This window comes from Oncorhynchus kisutch, linkage group LG1 (assembly GCF_002021735.2).
Source record: "Oncorhynchus kisutch isolate 150728-3 linkage group LG1, Okis_V2, whole genome shotgun sequence".
Lineage (NCBI taxonomy): Eukaryota > Metazoa > Chordata > Actinopteri > Salmoniformes > Salmonidae > Oncorhynchus > Oncorhynchus kisutch.
The window spans coordinates 54,527,759-54,554,582 of NC_034174.2; the positions used below are offsets into that span (position 1 = coordinate 54,527,759).

Genomic DNA, 26,824 nt, shown 5'->3' on the forward strand with positions numbered 1-26,824 from the left:
TGTTGATTTACAGCCTTCATTCATACCCAATACCCCATGTCAAAGTGGAATTCTGTTTTTCGAAAGTTCTACAAATAAATAGAAAATGAAAAGCTGAAATGTCTTGAGTCAATAAGTATTCAACCCCTTCGTTATGGCAAGCCTAAATAAGTTCAGGAGTAAAAATTTGCTTAACAAAGTAACATGGTTTTTGGATGACTACTTCATCTCTGTACCCCACACATTGAATTACAGTGGGGCAAAAAAGTATTTAGTCAGCCACCAATTGTGCAAGTTCTCCCACTTAAAAATATGAGAGAGGCCTGTAATTCTCATCATAGGTACACTTCAACTATGACAGACAAAATGAGAAGAAAAATCCAGAAAATCACATTGTAGGATTTTTTATGAATTTATGAATTTATTTGCAAATTATGGTGGATCAACAACATTGTAGTCACTCTACAATACTAACCTAATTGACAGAGTGAAAAGAATGATGCCTGTATAGAATAGAAATATTCCAAAGCATGCATCCTGTTTGCAACAAGGCACTAAAGCGATAAAGCAAAACATTTTGGCAAAGCAATTCACTTTTTGTTCTGAATACAAAGTGTTATGTTTGTGGCAAATCCAACACAACACATTACTGGGTTCCATTCTAAATATTTTCAAGCATAGTGGTGGCTGCATTATGTTATGGGTATGCTTGCACTCATTAGGGACTGAGGAGTTTTTTAGATACTGGGAGACACATTTACCTTTCATTAGGACAATAACCTTAAAATCAAGACCAAATGTACAAAGACAACATTGTATATTCCCGAGTGGCCATGTTACAGTTTTGACTTAAACCGACATGAAACTCTCTGGCAAGACATGAAAATGGTTGTCTAGCAACGATCAACAACCAATTTCATAAAAGTATAAAGTATTGACTTATGTAAATGTCATATTTTTCTATTTCATTTCAAATAAATTAGCAAACATTACGAAACATGTTTTCAATTTATGAGGTATAGTGTGTAGGGGGGTGAAAATCGAAATTGTTTTAATCCATTTTGATTTCAGGCTGTAACACTACAAAATGTGGAAAAAGTCAAGGGGTATGAATACTTTCTGAAGGCACAGTACATGTGGAAAATGTGAACATTTGGGCGTGTATCTCCTCCTACACCATTTAAGCTACCAATGCCAAACCAACAGTGAGATGTTCAGACTGAACCAACTTAGATTGCCTCTGTTAATAATTTTGCTAACATTTATACAGTGCATTAGGAAAGTATTCAGACCCCTTGACTTTTTACACATTTTGTTACGTTACAGCCTTATTCTAAAATTGATTACATAATTTTTTCCCTCACCAATCTACACGCAATACTCCATAATGACAAAGGAAAAAGTGTTTTTTAGAAATCTTTGCATGTTTATAAAAAAAATAAAAAACTTAAATATCACATTTATATAAGTATTCAGACCCTTTACTCAGTGCTGTGTTGAAACACCTTGGGCAGCGATTACAGCCTTGACTCTTCTTGGGTATGATGCTACAAGCTTGGCAAACCTGTATTTGGGGAGTTTCTCCCATTAGTCTCTGCAGATTGCCTCAAGCTCTGTGAGGTTGGATGTGGAGCGTCGCTGCACCGCTATTTTCAGGTCTCTCCAGAGCTTTTTGATCGGGTTCAAGTCTGGGCTCTGGCTGGGTCACTAAAGGTCATTCAGAGACTTGTCCCGAAGCCACTCCTGCGTTGTCTTGGCTGTGTGCTTAGGGTCTGTCACGTTCTGACCTTTATTTCCTTTGTTTTGTATTTATTTAGTATGGTCAGGGCGTGAGTTGGGTGGGCAGTCTATGTTTGTTTTTCTAGGTTTTGGGTAATTCTATGTTTCGGCCTAGTATGGTTCTCAATCAGAGGCAGGTGTCATTAGTTGTCTCTGATTGAGAATCATACTTAGGTAGCCTGGGTTTCACTGTGTTTGTGGGTGATTTGCACCAGATAGGACTGTTTAGGTTTTCGCACATTTATTGTTTTGTTAGTTATTTCATGTCTAGTTCCTTTATTAAAGAACATGAATAACCACCACGCTGCATTTTGGTCCGCTTCCCCTTCACCACAGGAAAACCCTAACAGAATCACCCACCACAACAGGACCAAGCGGCGTGGTAACGGGCAACAGCAGCGAAAAGAGGAATGGACATGGGAGGACGGTTTGGACGGCAAGAATATGGACTATACTACTTGGGAGGAAATAGACAGGTGGGCGGTCGACCCAGGGAGAGTGCCCGGAGCCCACCTGGGATTCGATGGAGCAGTGCGCGGAAGGTTACAGGAGAATGAGGTTGGCGAAGCAAGCACAGCGGCGCGGACGAAAGCCCGAGAGTCAGCCCCAAAAATGTCTTGGGGGGGGGGGCACAGGGGGAGTGTGGCAGAGTCAGGAGTCAGACCTGAGCCAACTCCCCCCGTTTATCGTGAGGAGCCAAGGAGGAGCTCAGAACCAGAGCTGGTGTTGGAGGTGAGCGAAGCAGAGACTGTGAAGGAGTTAATGGGGAAAATGGAGGAGAGAGATATGAGGGAGTTGCTGGTTTGGTGCATGAGGCACGACATTCGCCCGATGGAGCGTGTCAGGGATTTAATGGCACCTGGGTCAGCTCTCCATACTCATCCTGAGGTGCGTGCTAGGGGTCTGGTGAAGACTGTGCCAGCCTCACGCACCAGGCCTCCTGTGCATCTCCCTAACCTTGCACGTCCTGTGCCATCTCAGCACTACAGTGCTCCTAGCAGTGCTAACCGTGGCGGGCGTGGTGCTGGTCAGGCACCGTGTTATGCGGTGGTTCACACGGTATCCCCAGTACGCGTGCTTAGCCCGGTGCGCTACATCCCAGCTTCCCACATCTGCCGGGCTAGGGTGAAGATCCAGCCAGGGCGGTTGGTGCCAGCCCTGCTCTCAAGATCTCCAGTACGTCTTCACGGTCCGGTCCATCCAGTGCCACCTCCACACACCAGCCCTCCGGTGGCAGCTCCCCGCACCAGGCTTCCTGTGCGTGTCCTCGGCCCAGTACCACCAGTGCCAGCACCACGCATCAGGCCTACAGTGCGTCCCACCTGCCCAGCGCTGCCGGAGTCTCCCGCCTCTCCGGCGCTGCTAGAGCCTTCCTCTCCAGCGCAGCCGGAGTCTCCCGCCTGTTCGGCGCTACCAGAGCTCCCGCCCCTCAGCCCAGAGGCGCCAGAGCCCCTCAGTCCCGAGATGCCGCCCCTCTGTCCCGAGCTGCCCCTTTGTCCCGAGCAGCTGCACCTCTGTCCCGAGCAGCTGCACCTTTGTCCCGAGCTGCCCCTCTGTCCAGTGGGGTCATTGAGAGGGGTTGCCATGGTTAGAGAGCCACGGAGGCGGACAATGAGGCGGACTAAGACAATGGTGAAGTGGGGTCCGCGTCCCGCGCCAGAGCCGCCACCGCCACCGCGCACAAACGCCCACCCAGACCCGCCCCTATAGGTCAAGGTTTTGCGGCCTGGAGTCCGCACCTTTGGGGGGGGGGGGGGTACTGTCACGTTCTGACCTTTATTTCCTTTGTTTTGTATTTATTTAGTATGGTCAGGACGTGAGTTGGGTGGGCAGTCTATGTTTGTTTTTCTAGGTTTTAGGTATTTCTATGTTTCGGCCTAGTATGGTTCTCAATCAGAGGCAGATCTCATTAGTTGTCTCTGATTGAGAATCATACTTAGGTAGCCTGGGTTTCACTGTGTTTGTGGGTGATTGTTCCTGTCTCTGTGTTTGCACCAGATAGGACTGTTTAGGTTTTCACACATTTATTGTTTTGTTAGTTATTTCATGTCTAGTTCCTTTATTAAAGAACATGAATAACCGCCACGCTGCATTTTGGTCCGCTTCTCCTTCACCACAGGAAAACCCTTACAGGGTCATTGTCCTGTTGGAAGGTGAACCTCTGACCCAGTCTGACCCAGTCTCTGTACTTTGCTCCATTCATCTTTCCCTCGATCCTGACTAATCTCCCAGTCCCTGCTGGAAGGTTCTCCATCTCCACAGAGGAACTCTGGATCTCTTATAGAGTCACCATCGGGTTTTTCGTCACCTCCCCTGACCAAGGCCTTTCTTTTCGATTGCTCAGTTTGGCCGAGTGACCAGCTCTAGGAAGAGTCTTGGAGGTTCCACATTTCTTCCATTTAAGAATGATAGAGGACACTGTGTTTTTGGGGAACTTCAATGCTGCAGACATTTTTTGGTACCCTTCCCAAGATCAGTGCATCAACACAATCCTGTCTCAGAGCTCTACGGACAATTCCCTTCGACCTCGTGGCTTGGATTTTGCTCTGACACGCACTCTCAACTGTGGAACCTTATATAGATAGGTGTGTGCCTTTACAAATCATGTCCATCAATTGAATTTACCACAGGTGGACTCCAATAAAGTAGAAACATCTCAAGGATGATCAATGGAAACAGAATGCACCTGAGCTCAAGTCCGAGTCTCATAGCAAAGGGCCTGAATACTTTTGTAAATAAGGTATTTCTGTTCTTTATTGTTAATATATTTCAAGAAAAAAAAAAAACGCTTTCATTTTGTCATTATGGGGTACTGTGTGTAGATTGAAGAGAAAGAACATAAAATTAATCAATTTTAGGATAAGACTGTAACGTAACAAAATCTGAAAAAATTGAAGGGGTCTGAATACTTTACGAATGCACTGTATTTAGGGATAAAGTGACTAGGCAACGGGATAGATAATAAACAGTAACAGCATCGTGTGTGATGAGTCAAAAAAGTATCTTTCTCTCTATCGCTCTCTCTCTTTCTCTCGGAGGACCTGAGCCCTAGGACCATGCCTCGTGACTACCTGGCCTGATGACACCTTGCTGTCCCCAGTCCACCTGGTCATGCTGCTGCTCCAGTTTCAACTGTTCTGCCTGCGGCTATGGAACCCTGACCTGTTCACTGGATGTGCTACCTTGTCCCAGACCTGCAGTTTTCAACTCTCTAGAGACAGCAGGTGCGGTAGAGATACTATGAGTGATCGGCTATGAAAAGCCAACTGACATGTACTCCTGAGGTGCTGACCTGTTGCACCCTTGACAACCACGGTGAGTATTATTATTTGACCCTGCTGGTCACCTATTGACATTTTAACATTTTGGCCATGTTCTGTTATAATCTCCACCGAGCACAGCCAGAAGAGGACTGGCCACCCCTCATTCTCTCTAGGTTTCTTACTAGGTTCCTGCATTTGTAAGAAGTTTTTCTGAGCCACCATGCTTCTACACCTGCATTGCTTGCTTGTTTGGAGTTTTAGGCTGGGTTTCTGTACAGCACTTTGTGACATCAGCTGATGTAAATTTGATTGATTAGTGCAAAAAGGGTCAATGCAGATATTCCGGAGTCATTCTTATAGCTTGGGGGTAGAAGCTGTTCAGGTTGCTGTTGGTGCATCGGTACCGCTTGTCGAGCGGTAGCAGAGAGAACATTATATGACTTGGGTGGCTGGAGTCTTTGACAATTTCTAGGGCTTTCCTCTGACACCGCCTGGTATAGAGGTCCTGGATGGCAGGAAGCTTGGCCCAGTGATGTACTGGACAGGACACATTACCCTATGTAGAGCCTTGAGGTTGGATACCAAACAGTTGCAATACCAAGAGGTGATGAAGCCAAGATGATCTCAATGGTGCAGCTGTAGAACTTCTTGAGGATCTGAGGGCCCATGCCAAATCTTTTCAGCCTCCTGAGGGGGAAGAGGCCGTTGCCGTGCCCTAAAATAGGTGTGAACCATTTTAGTTCCTTAGTGATGTGGACACCGATGAACTTGAAGCTCTTGACCTGTTCCAAAACAGCCCTGTCGATGTGGTTATCCCCTTGCGAGGATAACAAAAATAGAGCTCTTTGGCCACGCACACCAGTAGTGGGTTTTGTGTCAAAAGAAAGATCCATATGCAGAAAAGAACTGGTAACAATTTAAGAACCGGTAAGAATTTTAAATGACTATGTAACAGTAATAACTGTAATAAATGTAGTAACACCATAGTAATTACATAAGTGTTACTATATAATTACTTGGTAAAAATGTTGTAGCATTATCAGTTATTACACAATTAAACACGGATTACACGTCCACTTGCTGAAGGTTATCCCCATATGTAACTACTGATGTTATTACACATTTCTTGTTCCACTATGTAACTAATGTTTTGTAATTACATGTTTGAAAGTCACCTTTGACTGACCATGTTAATAACGGCAACCAAAATCTGACCTTGTTACATGTAAACTACAAGGTGCCACTACCATCGAATCTACATGTAATGCAATGGCTACCGATCATTTTCAATTTGTTTATTTCTTTGTTATGACCTGGCTCAATGGTTATACTGACTCAGGTGTAATGTAAGAACAATGTAGTTAAATTGGATATACTTGTATTTGTAAAGTGAAACCCAGAAGGGTATAACCTTTATAATTACAATGTAGTTACAATGTAACAACCGCAGCAGACAATAGGCTAACCAGAAGACAGGAGAACAATAGGTATAAAGTTAAGTTTTAGTTAAATTGTACTTAAAATGTATTAATCTTTAACAACCAACTCTGTAATTACAATGTTGTTACAAAATCGATGCTATTTCACTATTTTGAGACTTAAATTACATTTTTGCACATTACAAACCGTTATAAACACAACAAATTAAGAGACCGAACTGGCATGTGGCTTCCATTTTGGCTGCAGAAGAGAGTGTAAGAGGTGTGAGGTCAGTGTGACAATTTCCTGGTGACAGTCCAGCATTCTTCTGGCTTCTTATTTTCTTATTTTGAATGTGCAAACGTACAATGTCACAAAATGTTTCATGAGTTTCTTTTGGGTTTTTGGAGATTTGAGACATGTCACAATGACCTCTCACACTCTCCTCTGCAGCCAAAATGGAAGCCACATGCTTCTAAACCCAGAGGCACATCGCAAGACTTCCGGAAACACTTGCGAAACAAACCAAGCAGACCAGGCCGGGGTTTGGGGTTTGAGAAGTCAATGAGAGAAGTGAAAAATTCTTCCTTAGTTGTTCATTTTCTTGACATCTTAATTATGCACAACCTAGATTTGAGCCAATGTCTTAAGTAGTTGAACATGTTATTACTCCAACCTTGTGAAAGTGACAAACTGACACGTTTACATTTTTGTAAAAAATAACTTTATATCGAGTGCGTTTGACAAGGTGAAAAACCTAACAATGTGCCCTAATTTGCTCCAGGGCCACCGTACAACTATGGGTGACCTTGTTAAACAACACATTTCACTGTACCTATCCTGTGTATGTGCCAATAAAACTTGTTCTTGATTTGACGGCCTCCACATGAGCAGTTCGCTGTGAGACGGCCGTTAGACCCGATGAGGTGTTTCTGCACATGAGCTTAGCTAGCCAACATCGCCATGACATCGCCAATAAGTGTGATTGGGGATTTGTATTGGATAAGAAATTTCTGCCTATCTTCATTTAGCTATTTCTGTCTCTTAATTTGTTGTGCTTATAAAGGTTTGTAATGTGAAAAGTGCAACTTAAGTCTCAAAATAGTGAAATAACATTGGTAACTAAATGTTTTATATGTTTCATGGCAATTTTGTAACATTTATTGACAGAGTTGGAAAACGTGTTGACATTGCGCCAGTGCTTAGCTACATTAGTGTAAAATTGGGAAATGCTAGCTAGCTTTACCAACCTGTGTTAGTACGTTTTACTATCTAGTTAGTACATTTTACATATAGTTATCTCCTGGTTAGCCTATTGTCTGCAAAGGTTGTTACATTGTAACCACCAAGTAATTAAACATGCAATTTCACTTTATATTAATTAGCTTGCTCCTGGGTAAGTAAGTACATTATAAATACATGTATAGGGAATGATCAATATTGACAGAATGGTTACCTTGCGGAAAATGAGGAGGGTCGTGTTTTTTCAATTTCAGTCAAATGCGAGGGTTTAGTATTTTTAAATCTAGTCCAGGAGAGGTTCATGTAATTTGTAATTGAAATTTTAATATTTCTCAATGTTTAGAATTATTTGCCTATTAGACTATACAGTGCCTTGCAAAATAATTCATCCCCCTTGTTTTGTTGTCCTATTTTGTTGCATAACAACCTGTAATTTAAATTGATTTTTATTTGGATATCATGTAATGGACATACACAAAATAGTTCAAGTTGGTGAAGGGAAATTTAAAAAACAACTTGTTGTCACGCCTTGGTCATAGTGTTTTGTGTTTTCGTTATATATTTTGGTCAGGCCAGGGTGTGACATGGGTTTATGTGTTTGGTTTCGTATTGGGGTTTTATAGGATTTGGGATTGCTATGTTTAGGGGTGTGTCTAGTTAGGCTTGGCTGCCTGAGGCGGTTCTCAATCTGGAGTCAGGTGATTCTCGTTGCCTCTGATTGGGAACCGTATTTAGGTAGCCTGAGTTTCACTTTGTATTTCGTGGGTGATTGTTACTGTCTCTGTGTAGTTTCACCAGATAGGCTGTAATTAGGTTTCACGTTCCGTTTGTTGTTTTTCGTATTCATAAGTTATTTCATGTATCGTCACTTTTTTTCATAAAAATCATGAGTAACCACTTCGCTGCATTTCGGTCCGACTCTCTTTCTACAAACGAAGAACGCCGTTACAGAATCACCCACCACATTCGGACCGAGCGGCGTGGTAACAGGCAGCGACCGCAGGAAAAGCGAAAGGAGGAATGGACATGGGAAGACGTATTGGATGGCAAAGGTTGTTACACTTGGGAGGAGATACTGGCTGGAAGAGATCGCCTCCCATGGGAACAGGTGGAGGCACTGAGGAGAGCAGAGGCAGCCGGAGATAAGAGCCGACGAGACGAGGGAACACGGTTGGCAAGGAAACCCGAAAAGCAGCCCCAAAAATGTATTGGGGGGGGGGGCTCAGAGGGAGAGTGGATGAGTCAGGTGTCAGACCTGAGCCAACTCTCCTTGTTAATCGTGAAGAGCAGTTGCAGTGGGAGAGGCTGCATCACTTGGAGAATTGGACATGGGAGGAGGAACTGGACGGAAAAGGACCCTGGGCTCAGCCTGGAGAATATCGCCGTCCCAAGGAAGAACTAGAGGCGGCTAAAGCGGGGAGGCGCTGGTTGAAGAGGCGCTGGTATGAAGAGGCAGCACGGCGACGCGGATGGAAGCCTGAGAGTCGGCCCCAAAAAATTATTGGGGGGGGGCTTACAGGGAGTATGGCTATGCCAGGTAGGAGACCTGCGCAAACTCCCTGTGCTTACCGGGGGGCTAAAGAGACCGGGCAGGCACCGTGTTATGCTAGTGAGCGCACGGTGTCTCCAGTGCGGGTGCATAGCCCGGTACGGTTCATACCAGCCCTTCGTATTGGCCGTGCTAGAGTGGGCATCGAGCCAGGTAAGCTTGGGCAGGCTCGGTGCTCAAGAGCTCCAGTGTGCCTGCACGGTCCGGTCTATCCAGAGCCACCTCCACACACCAGTCCTCCGGTAGCAGCTCCCCGCACCAGGCTTCCTGTGCGTGTCCTCGCTCCAGTATCACCAGTGCCCGCACCACGCATCAGGCCTACAGTGCGCCTCGCCTCTCCTGCGCTGTCGGAGTCTCCCGCCTCTCCAGCGCTGTCGGAGCCTTTCTCCTCTCCTGCGCTACCGGAGTCTCCTGTCTGTTCAGCGCTTCCAGAGCCTTCCTCCTCTACAGCGCTGCCGGAGCCTCCTGCCTGCATGAAGCAGCCTGAGCTGTCAGTCTGCAGGGAGCTGTCAGTATGCATGAAGCAGCCAGAGCTGTCAGTCTGCAAAGAGCTGTCAGTCTGCAAGGAGCTGTCAGTCTGCAAGGAGCTGTCAGTCTGCAAGGAGCTGCCAGTCTGCAGGGTGCTGTCAGCCTGCATGGAGCAGTCAGAGCTGTCAGTCTGCATGAAGCAGCCAGAGCTGTCAGTCTGCAAAGAGCTGTCAGTCTGCAAGGAGCTGTCAGTCTGCAAGGAGCTGCCAGTCTGCAGGGTGCTGTCAGCCTGCATGGAGCAGTCAGAGCTGTCAGTCTGCATGAAGCAGCCAGAGCTGCCAGTCTGCAAGGAGCTGTCAGTCTGCAAGGAGCTGTCAGCCTGCATGGAGCAGTCAGAGCTGTCAGTCTGCAAGGAGCTGTCAGCCTGCATGGAGCAGTCAGAGCTGTCCGTCTGCATAGAGCAGCTAGATCCGCCAGTCAGCCATGATCTTCTAGATCTGCCAGTCAACCAGATTCTTCCAGATCAGCCTGTCAACCAGAATCTTCCAGATCTGCTAGTCAACCAGAATCTTCCAGATCTGCTAGTCAACCAGAATCTTCCAGATCTGCTAGTCAACCTGAATCTTCCAGATCCGCCAGCCAGCCAGGATCTACCGGAGCCTACTACCTACCTGAGCTTCATCTCAGTACTGGGCTTCCTCTCAGTACTGGGCTTCCTCTCAGTACTGGGCTTCCCCTCTGTTCCGGGCTGCCCCTCAGTTCCGGGCTGCCCCTCAGTTCCGGGCTGCCCCTCAGTCCCGAGCTGCCTCAGTCCCGAGCTGCCCCTCAGTCCCGAGCTGCCCCTCAGTCCCGAGCTGCCCCTCAGTCCCGAGCTGCCCCTCAGTCCCGAGCTGTCCCTCAGTCCCGAGATGCCCCTCAGTCACGAGCTGCTCCTCAGTTCTGTGGGGTTCTGGGTGAGGACTATTAGGCCATGGTCGGCGGCGAGGGTGGATTATCCCAGGACGCGAAGGGGAGGAACTAGGACATTAATGAAGTGGGGTCCACGTCCCGAGCCGGAGCCGCCACCAAGGACAGACGCCCACCCGGACCCTCCCTATGGTTTTGAGGTGCGTCCGGGAGTCCGCACCTTGGGGGGGGGTTCTGTCACGCCTTGGTCATAGTGTTTTGTGTTTTCGTTATATATTTTGGTCAGGCCAGGGTGTGACATGGGTTTATGTGTTTGGTTTCGTATTGGGGTTTTATAGGATTTGGGATTGCTATGTTTAGGGTTGTGTCTAGTTAGGCTTGGCTGCCTGAGGCGGTTCTCAATCTGGAGTCAGGTGATTCTCGTTGCCTCTGATTGGGAACCATATTTAGGTAGCCTGAGTTTCACTTTGTATTTCGTGGGTGATTGCAGAGGCAGCCGGAGATAAGAGCCGACGATACGAGGGAACACGGTTGGCAAGGAAACCCGAAAAGCAGCCCCAAAAATGTATTGGGGGGGAAGAAGAACGCCATTACACTTGTTTCAAAAAATTTACAAAAATTCAAAACAGAAAAGCGGTGTGTGCATATGTATTCATCCCCTTTGCTATGAAGCCCCTAAATAAGATCTGGTGCAACCAATTACCTTCAGAAGTCACATAGTTAGTTAAATAAAGTCCACCTGTGTGCAATCTAAGTGTCACATGATCTGTCACATGATCTCAGTATATTTACACCTGTTCTGAAACGAACCAGTGTTTGCAAAACCACTAAGCAAGGGGCACCACCAAGCAAGCGGCACCATGAATCCCAAGTAGCTCTCCAAATAGGTCAGGGATAAAGTTGTGGAGAAGTACAGGGTTGGGTTCTAAAGAAATATCAGAAACTTTGAACATCGCACGGAGCACATTTAAATCCATTATTAAAAAATTGCATGCTCACCCAAAACTTGAGGCATCTGTGGCATTGTGCAAAACTGCACATTTTAGAGATGTCCCCAGCACAAGGTGCACATGTGTAATAATCATGCTGTTTAATCAGTTTTGTGATATGCCACACCTGTCAGGTGGATAGATTATCTTGACAAAGGATCAAATGCTCACTAACAGGGATGTAAACACAGTTGTGCACCAAATTTGAGATAAATAAGCTTCTTGTGCGTATGGAACATTTCTGGGATCTTTTACTTAAACTCATGAAACATGGGACCAGCACTTTACATTTTGCGTTTACATTTTTGTTCAGTGTAATATTCGGTTGCTTTTAAACGAGCCATCAATAAACTTGAAATCGCATTTCATGGGATCAAAACTGAAGTCAAACCCATAGAGAAGATTGGCGCTGACATGAGTTGACATGTTTGCAATAAAATGGGGTCTACTGGGATATGTAAGTGCACCTCCTCTCTTTGGCAGTACAGAATGAGAATCATGCATTGAGGTCATTCATGAGAAATCAATGTGATGTACTGTATTATGACAAACACATGTCAAACCCAATCATATTGTAGCTGCCACTGCTCAGTGACACCTTGTTCGGTGCTAAGGGCATAGCACTAAAAATGGTTGTGCTGACAATAGAGGCTAGGAAACATTGTCACTTTTTAAAAAACTGTTCACCTCTTAACCATCCAGTTTGTTATTATAAAAGGAAAGTTCTTAATGGGCTACGTAGCCGAGTAAAGGTTATGTTAATATATATGTAAAAAAATATACAGTGCCTTCAGAAAGTATTCATACCCCTTGACCTATTCCACATTTTGTTGTGTTACAGCCTGAATTCAAAATTTATTAAATTTATTATTTTTCTCTCACCCACCGACAGACAATACCTCATAATGACAAAGTGAAAGCATGTTTTAGGAAATTTTTGCAAATTATTTGAAAATTAAATACGGAAATATCTCATTTACATAAATATTCACACCCCTGAGTCAATACATGTTAGAATCACCTTTGGCAGCGATTACAGCTGTGAGTCTTTATGGGTAAGTCTTTAAGAGCTTTGCACACCTCTGATGTACAATATTTGCATTTTATTATTTTCAAAATTCTTCAAGCTCTGTCAAGTTGGTTTTTGATCATTGCTAGACAGCTATTTTCAAGTCTTGACATAGATTTTAAATCTGATTTAATTCAAAATTGTAACTAGGGCACTCAGAAACATTCAAGGTCATCTTGGTAAGCAACTCCAGTGTATATTTGGCCTTGTGTTTTAGGTTATTATTTGTCTCCCAGTGTCTGTTGGAGAGCAGACTGAACCAGGTTTTCCTCTAGGATTTTGTCTGTGCTTGGCTCTATTCCATTAATTTTTATCCCAAAACAAAATCCCTAGTTTTTGCCGATGACAAGCATACCCTTGACATGATGCAGCCTCCACCATGCTTGAACATATGGAGAGTGGTACTCACTAATGTTGTGTTGTGTTGTATTTGCCCCAAATATAACGCTTGATTTCAGGACATAAAGTTTGTTTATTGTATACTTCAGTGCCTTATTGAAAACAGAGTGCATGTTTTGGAATAGCTTCCTTCTTTTCACTCTGTCATTTAGGTTAGTATTGTGGAGTAACTACAATGTTGTTGATCCATCTCTTATCACAGTCATTAAACTCTGTAACTGTTTTAAAGTCACCATTGGCCTCATGGTGAAATCCCTGAGCGGTTTCCTTCCTCTTCGGCAACTGAGTTAGGAAGGATGCCTGTATCTTAGTAGTGACTGGGTGTATTGATACACCATTCAATGTGTAATTATTAACTTCACCATGCTCAAAGGGATATTCATTTTCTGCTTTGTTTTACCCATCTACCAATAGGTACCCTTCTTTGTGAGGCATTGGAAAATCTCACTGGTCTTTGTGGAATCTGTGTTTGAAATGTAATGCTCGACTGCGGGACCTTACAGATGTGTGGGGTACAGAACTGTATGTGTGGGGTACAGAGATGAGGTAGTCATTAAAAAATCAGTCCATGCAATTTATTATGTGACTTGTTAAGTAAATGTGTACTTCTAAACTTATTTAGGCTTGCCATAGTAAAGTGGTTGAATACTTATTGACTCAAGACATTTCAGCTTTTCATTTATATTTAATTTGTTAAAAAATAAATAAAAAAGGAATTACACTTTGACATTATCGGGTATTGTGGTTAGGCCAGTGTAATTTATACATGTTTTATTTAGCCTGGAACTCAACAAAATGTGGAAAAAGTCAAGAGGTGTACATACTTTCTGAAGGCACTGTAGTTAGGGTGAAACAGAACATGAAGAGATTAACAAAGGAGCATAGGCTTTAGCTCATCAGTCTAATACAGTCTAGCATGCAGTCCACCCCCAAATTCAACCCCCAAACCCATAAGTAACACAGACACAGTGAGGCTGCTGCCTACATACAGACTTGAAATCATTTGCCACTTTAATAAATGGAACACTAGTCACTTTAATAATGCCACTTTAATAATGTTTACATATCTTGTATTACTCATCTCATATGTATATACTGTAATTTATACCATCTATTGCATCTTGCCTATGCCGCTCGGTCATTGCTCATCCATATATTTATATGTATATATTCTTATTCAATTCATTTACTTAGATTTGTGTGTATTAGGTAGTTGTTGTGGAATTGTTAGATTACTTATTAGATATTGCTGCACTGATCTGAAAGACACTTACAGTGTAACAGCACATGAAGGCTTTTTAAAATTTTCACTTAAAATGAAGCAAGGATATGCATAGTTTTGATACCATTTGAAGGGAAACACTTTGACGTTTGTGGAAATGTGAAATTCATGTAGGAGAATAAACTTGGGGTGGCAGGGTAGCCTAGTGGTTAGAGCGTTGGACTAGTAACCGGAAGGTCGCAAGTTCAAACCCCCAAGCTGACAAGGTACAAATCTGTTGTTCTGCCCCGGAACAGGCAGTTAACCCACTGTTCCTAGGCCGTCATTGAAAATAAGAATTTGTTCTTAACTGACTTGCCTAGTTAAATAAAGGTAAATATAACACATTAGATCTGATAAAAGATAATACAAACAAAAAAACATGCTACTTCTTTTGTTATGTTTTTTTGTTCCATCATCTTTGAAATGCAAGAGAAAGGCCCTTCTTTCAGATAGGAGTCTAGGTGTAATATAGCTTTTGGCTACCAGATGACAGCAGTGTGTGTGGAAAGTTTCAGACTGATCGAGGGAAGAATTACATTACTGCACAATATTTTGTAACAAGTCTGCCAGGAGTTTGCCCAAATGTGCTGAATTGGTCAATTGATACATTTTCAAGTACATAACTATAGAGAACATACAAAAATGCTATGGTAATAAAAAATGTAAGCTTACACACTCCCAGGAGTGTCATACATGATGGATCATTAGCTTATACACTAACTTTCTAGATGGCCGGACGGGGTGGGTGTGGAGCCAGAGACAGCAGTGGGGTCAAACTGTAGACCCCAGTTCCTACATTTGAACATAAGAATGGATTTTATCAAACAAAACTATGCTACATTTTATCTCTGGGATGACAAATCAGAGCAAGATTACTGAATGTAAGTACATTATTTACCTTCAGAGGTGAATGTATCAAACCAGTTGCCGTGATAAAAAATGTTTATCCTCAAACAGTAGCAGTAGTAGTAGTGGTATTTTTTGACTGTAATACAGTAGCTACTGTTAATTGGACACTGCGGATAGATTAGTTTTCTGCCCATATCAGACATGACTATGTCCCGGAATTCTAGTCACATTAGCGCACGCTAGCAACAACCGTCCCGGTTTGGGGACACTCATCCTGTAGAGGTTAGAATGCCTAGACTTTAGCTAACACAGTCTAATTACATGCAGGCAGGGATGGAAGTTAAGGATTTTGGGCACTGGCCAGCCAGGCTAGTAGACTGCAATTTGTACTAATTTGGTCTAAAAAGTACTAGCCACAGGCTAGCGTGCTAGCTTAATTTCCATCCCTGCATGTAGGTGTCTCAGATTCGAACACAGGTACTTACAGTGGAACAGCACATGAAGACGATGATGAAGGAGCCAATGACTCCTCCGATGCCGACCATCCAGGTCATCCGCAGGAACAGGATCACCCCGAAGATGTTCTGGATGCAGGGGAGGTACACTCCCATCAGGGTCCCCAGCGCTGGAGCCTGATTGGAGGGGAAGAGGAAGTGGACACACATTTTAGGTACATGGGGTCTTTAATGACTGGGTTATTATATGCTTTTGTAACAGAAATGGATGTGTGAACCACGCGACAAGTAACCATAGCCAAGGATTTCTCAGACGAGAATTTCAGGGAAACCTGGGAATTCTGGGAAAGTTACAACCCTACACAGTCCACTAGGACTACAGCACCACCAAGAGTCCGTGAGTAATTCTTACCCCAGGTGCAATATGGCAGTCTATTAAAATCACTCTGATACTATTCTGTTTTTCCATAGAGTATTTGTATATTTTCTTTCCTCACATGGGAATGAATGGTCTAGGAGCTGGATGGCACAATGACAGAGTTTCAAGGCCAACCCATGGACTGTAATTACTGATACTAGATGGGTGGAGAGGCTCTGTGTTGTTTGCTAGATTTATTAATGGGCAGTTTTATGTGGTGTGTGTGTGTTTGTGGGGTTGTATGTGTGTATGTGTGTGCATACGTGCATGGTTGGCTAGGTGTGTGTGCATGTGCGTGTGCGTGTGTGCGTACGTGTGAGTGTGTTACAGTTGAAGTGTGCCACAGTTGACCCCCATGCATAATGGAGTCATATTCATTTCCAGCTCAAGGACAACTTGGGCCAATAAAACATAATTGTCCCAATATCCAGTGGTGATCCTAAGTGAGTGAACAGACCCTCGCTGGCAATTTCTTATGAGATTTAAAATCAAAGACTAGGGGTGCATCTCAGCACTTTTACTTGGAATGCATAACCAAAGTCTCTGGGGGGAAATAGTGAGGAAATTAGTTCAAAATGGGTGGAACACAGCTTCCTTGCAGAAAGAATAATTTATGATATGCTCTTGATAATGTAAAATCACTGTAAATGTCAAACTTCAAAATCATACTCCATGACAATTAACCTCAATTGAGGCAATTCAATAGATATAATTACAGCACAATCTGTAATTTGAAATGGCTGTGACATCCACAGAAATATAATCACTAGAACGGAGGTCCCTTAACAAGTCAATGATGTCACAATTCTTGGACTGGTGGCTATTTAGGTTGTACCCATAGGAGTAAAGCTAGGTCGAAAATATACAGGTTACGACAGCGTCGTCACAAATCTGTGACCAGCACCGTTGCTAGCTACCAGTGCCGTTGCTGACTAGCATAGTTGGTCCCGTTGTTGCAAAGAGTTATGAGATATCAGAAACCCGTTGTCTTAATGTTTGTCATCTTCAATCTAGGAGTAAAGCAGGAAGTAGTCCCAGGAGGAAGGCCTATTCTAGTGATTCTATTTCAATGGTGACATCACTGCCAGTCTGATGAATAGGCTCGATGAGGATGTGAAGAGTGCTGGCCGACAACTCTTTTAAAATAGGCTTATCTTACAGACATTGTTTTTGCTGTGTCAGTCTGGTGTGTACCTGTAAGTGTTGTGAAGCAGTAATGGCTTTATGGGAAGTCATTGTCCAATATGAAGCTGAAAGTGATGACAAAAATACCTTGAGAACACAACAGGACGAGATGGTTGTAAGGTTTCTTGAGCATAATGTTAACTTTGATACTTTAATGCTTCTTAACTGCAATTCTGAGAGTTTTCCAGGCCTGGGGGGCACTGACTAATGCGAGAGAACATTCCTGGGGCTTGAACTGGCAGCAGCTGTTGAGTTGAGAAAGTATAATTTTTTATTAAATCATCTACGAGAAAAAAAAGGGCATCCTGATGAATTCCTGACCTTAAATTAATATTAAGCGTGCAAATTCTGGGTCTGATATAATTTGATTTGAAAAGCTGAGCTTCGGATATTAATAAGAGCCTGTTTGGAGAGTCTTAAAAAGTCGCACAAACATAATTATTTTTCTAATTTTCCCGAGGAACAACAAGCCAAGTGTACACGCAGAGTTCCAATTAGAAAGCTCATCACTTGAGAAATGCTGCTGAAACAATGTTACATTGCCTGCAAACCTGTAGACTAGGTTTAGTCGAGCGGGATTGTGCAGAGTCTTGTGGCAGGCAGGAGACCCGGGTCTGAATCCAGTTTGTTAAACATATTATGTTGTTCTGTATCAAACCTGACCACTGTGAGTATTAGTCAAATATATCTTCCACACCAATGTGGTAAAGTACTCTAGTAAAGTAGGCTGGAGTAATCCTGAATTATGGTTCATCTGGGCCAAATCCTTATTTTATAACTCAAGGTAAGATTCAGCCACATATGTTTTGCGGAACCTCTTCTTCTAGCCTATTTCCCCCTGTCAATATTTTGCCCTTTATGGGATGCCATACAGTACTCAGGGGCTGACACTTTAGCTGACCTGTTTTTGTTCATTTCCCTCTGTTGGTTTTTATCTAACATCTATTCTTTGAAAACCTATTTTACACCTGCAAGCAACACCAAAAGGATGATTTATACTGGGAATTTTGTTCACCTTTAATCAATGATCAAAACCACGCATTCTCACGTTCCATATGGGAACGGCAAAGAACAAACATCAGTCCATCTTTGTCATCTCTCTCTCTCTCTCCTTATGGTAATGACTCTCACAGTTTGCCTGGGGTCTGGCTTATGCAAATGAGAGAGCTGCTGTGGCTGTGCCCTTCAGTGTGCAGTGTGCGGCAAGAATCTCAATAAAGTTGTTTTCTATTCTGAATTCAAACTCTAAAAGTTCCCTAGGCCTTCCACTTATTTAGAGATGGCTGTCAGATTTTTGTGTCATGACTTTTGTCAGAATGGAATTTGCTTTTTCAAATAATTGAATGGCATCTGGGTTTTGCAATTATCATACTTTTATTTTTGCCTCCTTCAAATTTTATAGGCTACATTCCATTTCACCAATACAACATTTCCAGAAACAGCTCCAGTTTTTAGATGAATACACGTTGCATGGTTAATAGTGATTTCAATATGGGGGCAGTGGTACTGTTTAAAGTTAAGTTATTATGTAATAGGTTGAATTATTATGAGCTTAATGGATTTGTTTTGACCTTTCCCCTATGCCAAATTAGTGAAAGATACACCGAAAGGTAGATCCTAGAATGTTTGTTTGGTCTAAACAAAAAATGTGATTAAAATATGCATGACATATGGCTGAAATATTCTCTTTTAAATCCAAATTATGCAGGAGGAATTAAGTGGATTTTTTTATCAAGCACAGAATATTAAATGATCAAGAGAGCCAACATTTGTCAACATTTGAGAGCCAACATTTGTCATTATAAATCCACAGGTTTTTTTCCAACTTTACACCACTTTCATCCATCTTTCATCCACTCTTTAACATGGCTATAATTAAGAACATAGAATTTCCATGAACTTCCATACAAGTGGCTGGGCTATAGTCGCTTCAGGTGTGTATGTAATATACAATACACTCCAGGTGTAGTGGGCTGAAAGTTCACCTTCCATCTGTACTTTGGTGTAGAGTTGAAAAACTGCTGTAAATCGCTGTCCCTGCAGAAACATGATCAGGGGACTATAGCCGGAGTATAGGGGTCAGAGTCAGATTCTAATAACATTTACTGTACGTTACTAGTGACAACACTGTATCCTTCCATTTACATAGCACGCAATAGTGTGTAACAAATCACACGAGAGAGGCGCCCAAGATGAAATGTATTTTCTATAGGTACTACGATGTTGAATGATGCAGCGCTTTGCTAGCTTCCTGTCCTTTGCGCAACCACCCTGTTTGAGGGCGGTCAAATTAACAGAGCGCCCCTCTACAAAAAAGTATCTGAAGAGTACTTGTAACTTCTGATTTCCCCAGTTGACCTTTATGTATGGTGTCCACATTAGGACAATCCTGAGACTGTCCTAACATGGACACCTTATTAATGTGTCTAAACACTCTCAACCGGAGCACATCTTAAATCAGTGAAAACAAGCAACAGTGTAACTGTGAATTCAATTTGATAGCTGCGTCATTATTCCCTCTAATACCCTTTTCACACTACTGAGCTGAACCATGCTGAGCTGTACAGTGATGGCCTGGTTAGGCATCCACCATAGTTCCTAGAATCGCGCTGGAAAGGACCATGTGAAAAGAAAATATCCAAACCAGGGCAGTATGGGCCCTTGTCAAAAGTAGTGCACTATAAAGGGAATACGGTTCCATTTGGGAAGTCACCTAGCTACTGTATGTGTATATCAATGGGCTCTTTCTATCTACACTCTATTCTCAACAACACCATTCACACTAGGTGGACAAATACCCATTACACAACAAGACCCCACAAAAGGTGAATACAGCAACAATCAAAGTGAGATATAGCCCTCCATAGTTGTTCTCCATATGGCAAATGATGTCATTTTCAGCGCTTCCACACACAGTAGAGTAACACAAAAGACCCTCAGCCCTGCATCTCAGTCTACTGTCGGAGTGGTCTCGATGGCTAACAATACACAATATATCCCTGCAGAAACATACACCCAGATTGGAAAAAAGCTGTGAAAATTGCTATCTACAAGCTTCAACACTGTTTACAACATAGGGTTGTTTGTTAACTTTCTGTCCCACATGGCACCTTATTCCCTCGATAGTGCAGCCACTTGAGTACAGCCACCTGAGAGCATTATGTAGGTGCCATTTGGGACACATGCAGGGTCTCAGTAAGATTATTATAAAGCTACCAGGCAGATAGACAGTGAGCATGTCCTGTAGCCTACACAATAATAATTAACAAGAATATACTTGTTGAGATTGGCCAAAATGCCACAAGATTGGGAAGAAAAAAACATATCGAAAAAAATAAAATAAAGAATGTGTCTACATTGAGAAGTAGCCACAGCAGATGGGACACTTGTTTCTATTGAATTACTCCGTATGGGGGATCCAATGGCTCTATTTTAGGGAGCTCCACTTCCATTCACATTCAATTGGCATTTCATTCCCGGACCTAGACTTCTAGAATCGGGAGAACTAGTGAGGCCCAATAGAAAATCGGCTGGTAGCTAGCAGCATGATGATTTCCCTCTGGACCGTTGGAGCTGGAACAGTCGAGAATGGAGAAAGCGGCGACTACATTGCCACTACGGGTTGGCGCCGCGATGTTGAGAAGAGACAGCTGCCCCACGACCCCCTGGGATACGCGATCAGCCCAGTGCTATCTGGCTCAGGTGTGGTGGTCCCACAGCAGGCTCCACCTCCTGCCAACCCCCCTCCCCCCCCTGCTCATAACAGCTGCTTCAGAACCAGCTCTCTGCCACCTTGCTACCCAGGTGCCCCCATCCTCGCCAACCCTTACTCAATCACCCCCTCACTCGACCCTTATCCACCCCAGCCACCTGAGATCACTCACAGGGCCCTCTTATTCTCCACAGACACAAACACTGGAGGCCGATAAGGATTCTTTACAAATGCACCCTTCATGGCCTGGGGTTGTTTAGCTGTTAGGGTCGCTGAATTCAGACCACATGTGTCGGTGTGTATTCTAATCTGGCCCACACCCTTCTGACACAAACCCTCTTTCAACTTTCTCTATCTCACAGTCTCTATCCAATATAGAAAAAGCACTCAAGGAATGGGACTGCTGCCTTCCTTCTTTCGTGTTATGTGAAAGGTTCTACGAGCGCTGTCTACAGATGGTCTACTAATGTTGTACAGGCTCCTAAACAAAAGCAAAACACGTTTGATATTTATCGTCTCACGCATTACATAAATGCCATCATGAAAGCCATTAAATGTGCTTCTAGAACTCTGTTAAGTGTTGTGTGTCATGTAGTGTGTAGGCAGCTTAAGAGGATATATAGAGGACTGGTTAAGGCATTTGGACAGCTTTTTCCTGGTATAAGAGATTGGTTTTGGGTGGGGAGAAGGAGATAAATGGGGTCAGGTGAGAGAAGAGGAGAAGAGAAATGAGGAGATGAGGTGAGGGAGGAGGAAAGATGAAGAGAGAGAAAAAAAGGTGTAGGAAAGGAGAGTAAATGGACGACCTAGCTGCAGAGGATGGAACAAGACAAAAACGAGGAGGGGAGATACAGCTGAGGAGATTAGGAAATAGGAAAAAAAGAAGAAAGGAGAGGAGAAGAAAGAAGATCTGTTGCTGAGGGGAAAAGAGAAGAGCGGACTTGAACTCACTACTGCAGTAACTGTCTGGAAGAAAGCTGACGTAGCTGGAGGGTATACAGTACTGTACAATTGAGGTGATAATATAGCAAGCAGAGCGAGCACAGATGCTGTACCTCGACTTCTAAAGCAATACAAGTGCTGAGGTGCAACGAGAGGTGTGGGAAGCGGGGGCTAGAAGCTTGCAATGCCATCTTCGCGCTCTGTTGCGTAAACAGGAGTTGACAGGGCTAATGCGTTTCAGCTCAGGTGTGCTGAATTACTAAAGAGGGGGAGAGAGAGAGGAGAGAGGGCACCAAATATCTCCCTCCAAATGTCCGCCTACAGGTGTGGATTAACCCGCTGCACACTGGTCAATGGTGTTTGTGTGTGTGTAGGAGAGAGACAGAGGCAGGGAGAGGTAGAAGAGAGAAGGAGAGGAGAGGGAGTGAGGCGAGAAGAAGAGGTGTGTGTGTGTATGTGTGTGTGTGTGTGTGTGTGTGTGTGTGTGTGTGTGTGTGTGTGTGTGTGTGTGTGTGTGTGTGTGTGTGTGTGTGTGTGTGTGTGTGTGTGTGTGTGTGTGTGTGTGTGTGTGCGTGCGCGTGTGTGTGTGTGTGTGTGTGTGTGTGTGTGTGTGTGTGTGTGTGTGTGTGTGTGTGTGTGTGTGTATTTGTATGTCTATGGTGAGTGTGAGAGAGAAAGAGGGGAAGGGAGAGGAGAGAGAGAAAGGGGGAAGGGGGGGATGTTTGTGCATGGGTAGAACAAGTGCCTATGTCTATATGTGTATGTGTGTCATTTAGCCAAGTACATAGGAAGAACATGAAGTGCTGCAGGCCAGAATTATTACTAAATGGTCATTCCTGCTTGCTGGAATATTCTGCTACAGGATAGCAATGAATACTGTTTAGTTTTAACCCTACTTTCTGTTTGCTAAGTAGGGGCATATGTAAGCTGTGAAATCTCCATTTAGCTCGATTATCAACACTGTCAAACTGCAGACGGAACTGTAGTATAACATGAAGCAACATTAATCAAGATACAATCTTCGCAGGGCTACCGGCATGAATACTAAATGCAAGACTGGGGCTTCTAATGAGAAAATGAAGAGGCATTGTAAAACACAATGACCTGGAAGGAAAGCACCATTAGAGATGGGGATGCAGTATTTTTCACCACACCATAATTCTTCCCAATAGAAACTCACAGGGGAAAAACACCCCCACAGATTGGGGGAACGGTGTCCATCTTAACCCCGGCAACCTCCAGACTGTTCCCTGATGTCACACGGTATGAAAACCCTCTAATCTCTCTTTTCACACTGCGCAGTACAAAACGATCGGCCTGTCATACTCAATGGGTTGATGATGAAAGGGAGAGAGAGGAAAGAGGAGAGGAGAGAGAAAGGGATCGTTGTCGGAATGACAAAACGCCATCGGGCTGCCTTAATGAAAAGCCTCTCCTGTTGATGGGGAGATTGCCTTTGGAATGGGCTGCTGATTGGAGAAGCAGCTGCTTGGCGTACCGAGCAGGCTAATTAAGTATCGAAGGGCCGGGGAAGGTGACCGGGAAGATTAGCCTCTGCTGCCCGGCACTTCCATTGGAGGAGTACTGAGTCCGATATATCTATCTCTCAACTCTCTGCTCTAGTCAGCCATTTCCCTGGACTGGTGGGTAGGAGGTTGGTGCAGGGATATAGTGGAAGATAAAAGAAAGGGGCAACTGAAAAGACTGTAAAAGTAAGTAACTTAAACGCTAATGCAGAGGAACAGTCCAGGTAAAAAGGACTGACAAAAATGAGGAAGGTAAACAGAGAGCCAGAAAAAATCATTGAGAACCAAATATAGAATGAAACCAAACAGAAATAGATGGGGGGAAAACTCAGGGTGAAAAGGCTGTGAGTCAGGCTCTGCCTGAGTTGTGCTATTTTACAGGTCTGACTGACCAGTGCTGTGTTACAGGTCTTTTCTTTTCTTTTTACCTTTATTTAACTAGGCAAGTCAGTTAAGGACAAATTCTTATTTTCAATGACAGCCTAGGAACAGTGGGTTAACTGCCTTGTTCAGGGGCAGATTTTTACCTTGTCAGCTCAGGGATTTGATCTTGCAACATTTCGGTTACTAGTCAAACACTCTAACCACTAGGCTACCTGCCGTCTGACTGGCCAGTGTTGTTACAGGTCTGACTGACCAGTGCTGTGTTACTGGTCTGACTGACCTGTGTTGCAACAGCGACTTACCTTGACAGGTTTCTTCTTCTTTTTGTCTTCCTCCTCATTGTCGGCCTCCTCCTCGTGCTCCTTGCTGCCCTGGGGGAGGTTGGAGTAGTTGGCCAGACTACTGAGCATAGACGATACCATGGGACTGGTCTCCATCTCCTCCTGCAAAGTACATTGACACAAACAGGATAACATAACAATTGGTCAATTCCAAAATAAAACTGCAGTAGGCAAGTAGTGAGCATATTGACACAAGATGGATTCCCTGCATGATGGATTCCCTGCATGATGGATTCCCTGCAAGATGGATTCCCTGCATGATGAATTCCCTGCAAGATGGATTCCCTGCAAGATGGATTCCCTGCAAGATGGATTCCCTGCATGATGGGTTCCCTGCAAGATGAATTCCCTGCATGATGGATTCCCTGCAAGATGGATTCCCTGCATGATGGATTCCCTGCAAGATGAATTCCCTGCATGATGGATTCCCTGCAAGATGGATTCCCTGCAAGATGGATTCCCTGCAAGATGGATTCCCTGCAAGATGGATTCCCTGCAAGATGGAAGATGACGTGATGCAAAATAAAGCGGGAAGCAATATGAAATGTGCAATATGAATACAAGCTACTTAATACAGTATATGCAGCAAACCACTCATCATTTCAAATGAGGATCCCTTTGAGAAACAATGTAATACACTTGGCTTTTTGCTTATGAAGGTAAATGGCTTTGTCTCAGTAATTTTCTGTAGCAGTTAGGAACTGTGCTTGTATTAACCTGTGGTGTTCACTCGCCCTTCAAACAGTAATTACCCTCATTAATCGATGCCAGGGCCCTTATTCAATCACTCGCTGATCCGTGAATGTGTGTGTGTGTGTATGTGTTTTTGTGTGTGTGTGTGTCTGCCTACAAATTCCAGTCTCACAGGCAGGACCATACTCTGGTCATCATACAGTTGGCTTTCGTTGCATATGCATGAGTAGGTATCTGTTTGCCCGTCCGTCCACACGTCCGTCAGTCTGTGCATTCGTTCCTGCATGTGTGTGTGTGTCTATACATACCTCAAACAGAGCCATATGTTTGCCATCGTATTGCTGGCTCTTCTCTGTGGCTTCACTGCTGTTGATGAAAGGGCTGCTCTCCTTGGGGTTCCCATCACCTGACAGAAGAGACACAGAACCATCATCAGATGGGCTGAAATACAATGCATCCCCATTCTATTCAATACCTAAAATGGTCAAATGTTTCTCACGTCTCCCTGTTCTATAATTCGATACCTTAAAAGCGCAATGCGTAATTTGATTCACTACGTTTTTATGAATAAACAGAAGCCTTTGCCCATCAGAGCTTCATTCCCCAAACAAGAGACCCATCACATATGTGATGTCATGTTTTGGGACTGCAAGGCTTTGAGCAAGGCTGATAGCCCCAGTTAAGTGCTCACTTTAAAAAAAGTCCACTGGGTTTCACACTCGCTTGCCTGTCAGTCGAACTTGCAAGGACGACCTTCCCTGAAACACATATTTTAATTTACGCTCTAAGCTCCTCTCACCTGGGGTCATGTCTTGGACTGTGCCACGAGTCAAGCTATTTTTAGTGAAAACGCAGCCTGTGCGGTTGACGGTAGTGTACCGCTAACTGCATGCCCCCTCTGTACTCTCTATGGGGGAGTGAAGGAGAGAGTGGGTGATGAGAGACTGAGAGACAGAGAAAGGGAAATGGAAAAAACTGAGAGAGAGAGAGAGAGAGAGAGAGAGAGAGAGAGAGAGAGAGAGAGAGAGAGAGAGAGAGAGAGAGAGAGAGAGAGAGAGAGAGAGAGAGAGAAGAGAGAGAGAGAGAGAGAGAGAGAGAGAGAGAGAGAGAGAGAGAGAGAGAGAGAGAGAGAGAGAGAGGCAAAGACACAGAGAGCTGCGGAAGGAGAATATTAAAAGCTACTGGCGGTACTTCAATTCCAGCTCACGTCGCCCCACACCAAACCAAAAATACCTGCTCTGTTTAAAATGTAGGCCTGTCCAATTAATCCAACATGTTGTGGGTTTTTCAGGGCACGTCATATATTTCCACCCATAGACAATAATATCAGATGTACTCCAGAAGAAAACTGCACACATGCACTGTACTGTACATTAATATACAGGAATCACTACTATGTTGTAAAGAAATCAATGCCCGCACACACATACGAACACAAGGCTTTAGGCTGTTGTAAGACTCCCCTGGGATTCAAAGCCCAGGTCATTTGATCTTTTGCTGAACAGCCTGCCAGCCTTCCTTAGATCATCTAAGAAGAGACAGCTTGAGTCATACTTGAGCAGTGTTGTGCTTGACAGGGTAATACACCCTAAAAGTGAGTGGTCTACACAACTCTCATATCCTTTATCTCTCCCCCGGCCCATCTCTCCTGATAGTAAATGAATTGGAATTCCAACATCAAAAGGAACCATGATGAATGTATGAAAATAAGTGATGGTCCTCAAAGACATCCTGCCTTTTTTTTCTTTGACCCTTCTCTACTTATCGTTCGTCAATCTCATCCCGCCATGCAAGTACATTGTGAACCAAACTCTGGGGGAAGAATACAGTCTGTGTTTAGTACATACCTGAAATGTCATTTCTCAAAAGTAAAATGTCATCAACGGTCCCAAAGATGATGTGTAATAACATTGATGATGTACTCACTATTCCAAATATCAGTGACAGTATGAACTGGTGCTGCAGCATATGCCCTATGCCCTATCATAATATC

General features: G+C 43.8%; 1 protein-coding gene across 3 annotated transcripts in view; it reads right to left on the minus strand.

Moving 5' to 3' along the window:
• The window catches only part of LOC109891153 (solute carrier family 12 member 5), a 314,019-nt gene that overhangs the window by 85,996 nt on the left and 201,199 nt on the right, over positions 1–26,824 (minus strand). For all 3 annotated transcript variants that reach the window (XM_031827141.1, XM_031827148.1, XM_031827150.1), the window contains exons 2-4: positions 25,140–25,237; positions 24,100–24,240; positions 15,661–15,807 (exon numbers count right to left, since the gene is read on the minus strand). In XM_031827141.1, coding sequence (XP_031683001.1) covers positions 15,661–15,807; positions 24,100–24,240; positions 25,140–25,237 — 386 coding nt within the window. The remainder of the gene's footprint in view (positions 1–15,660; positions 15,808–24,099; positions 24,241–25,139; positions 25,238–26,824) is intronic.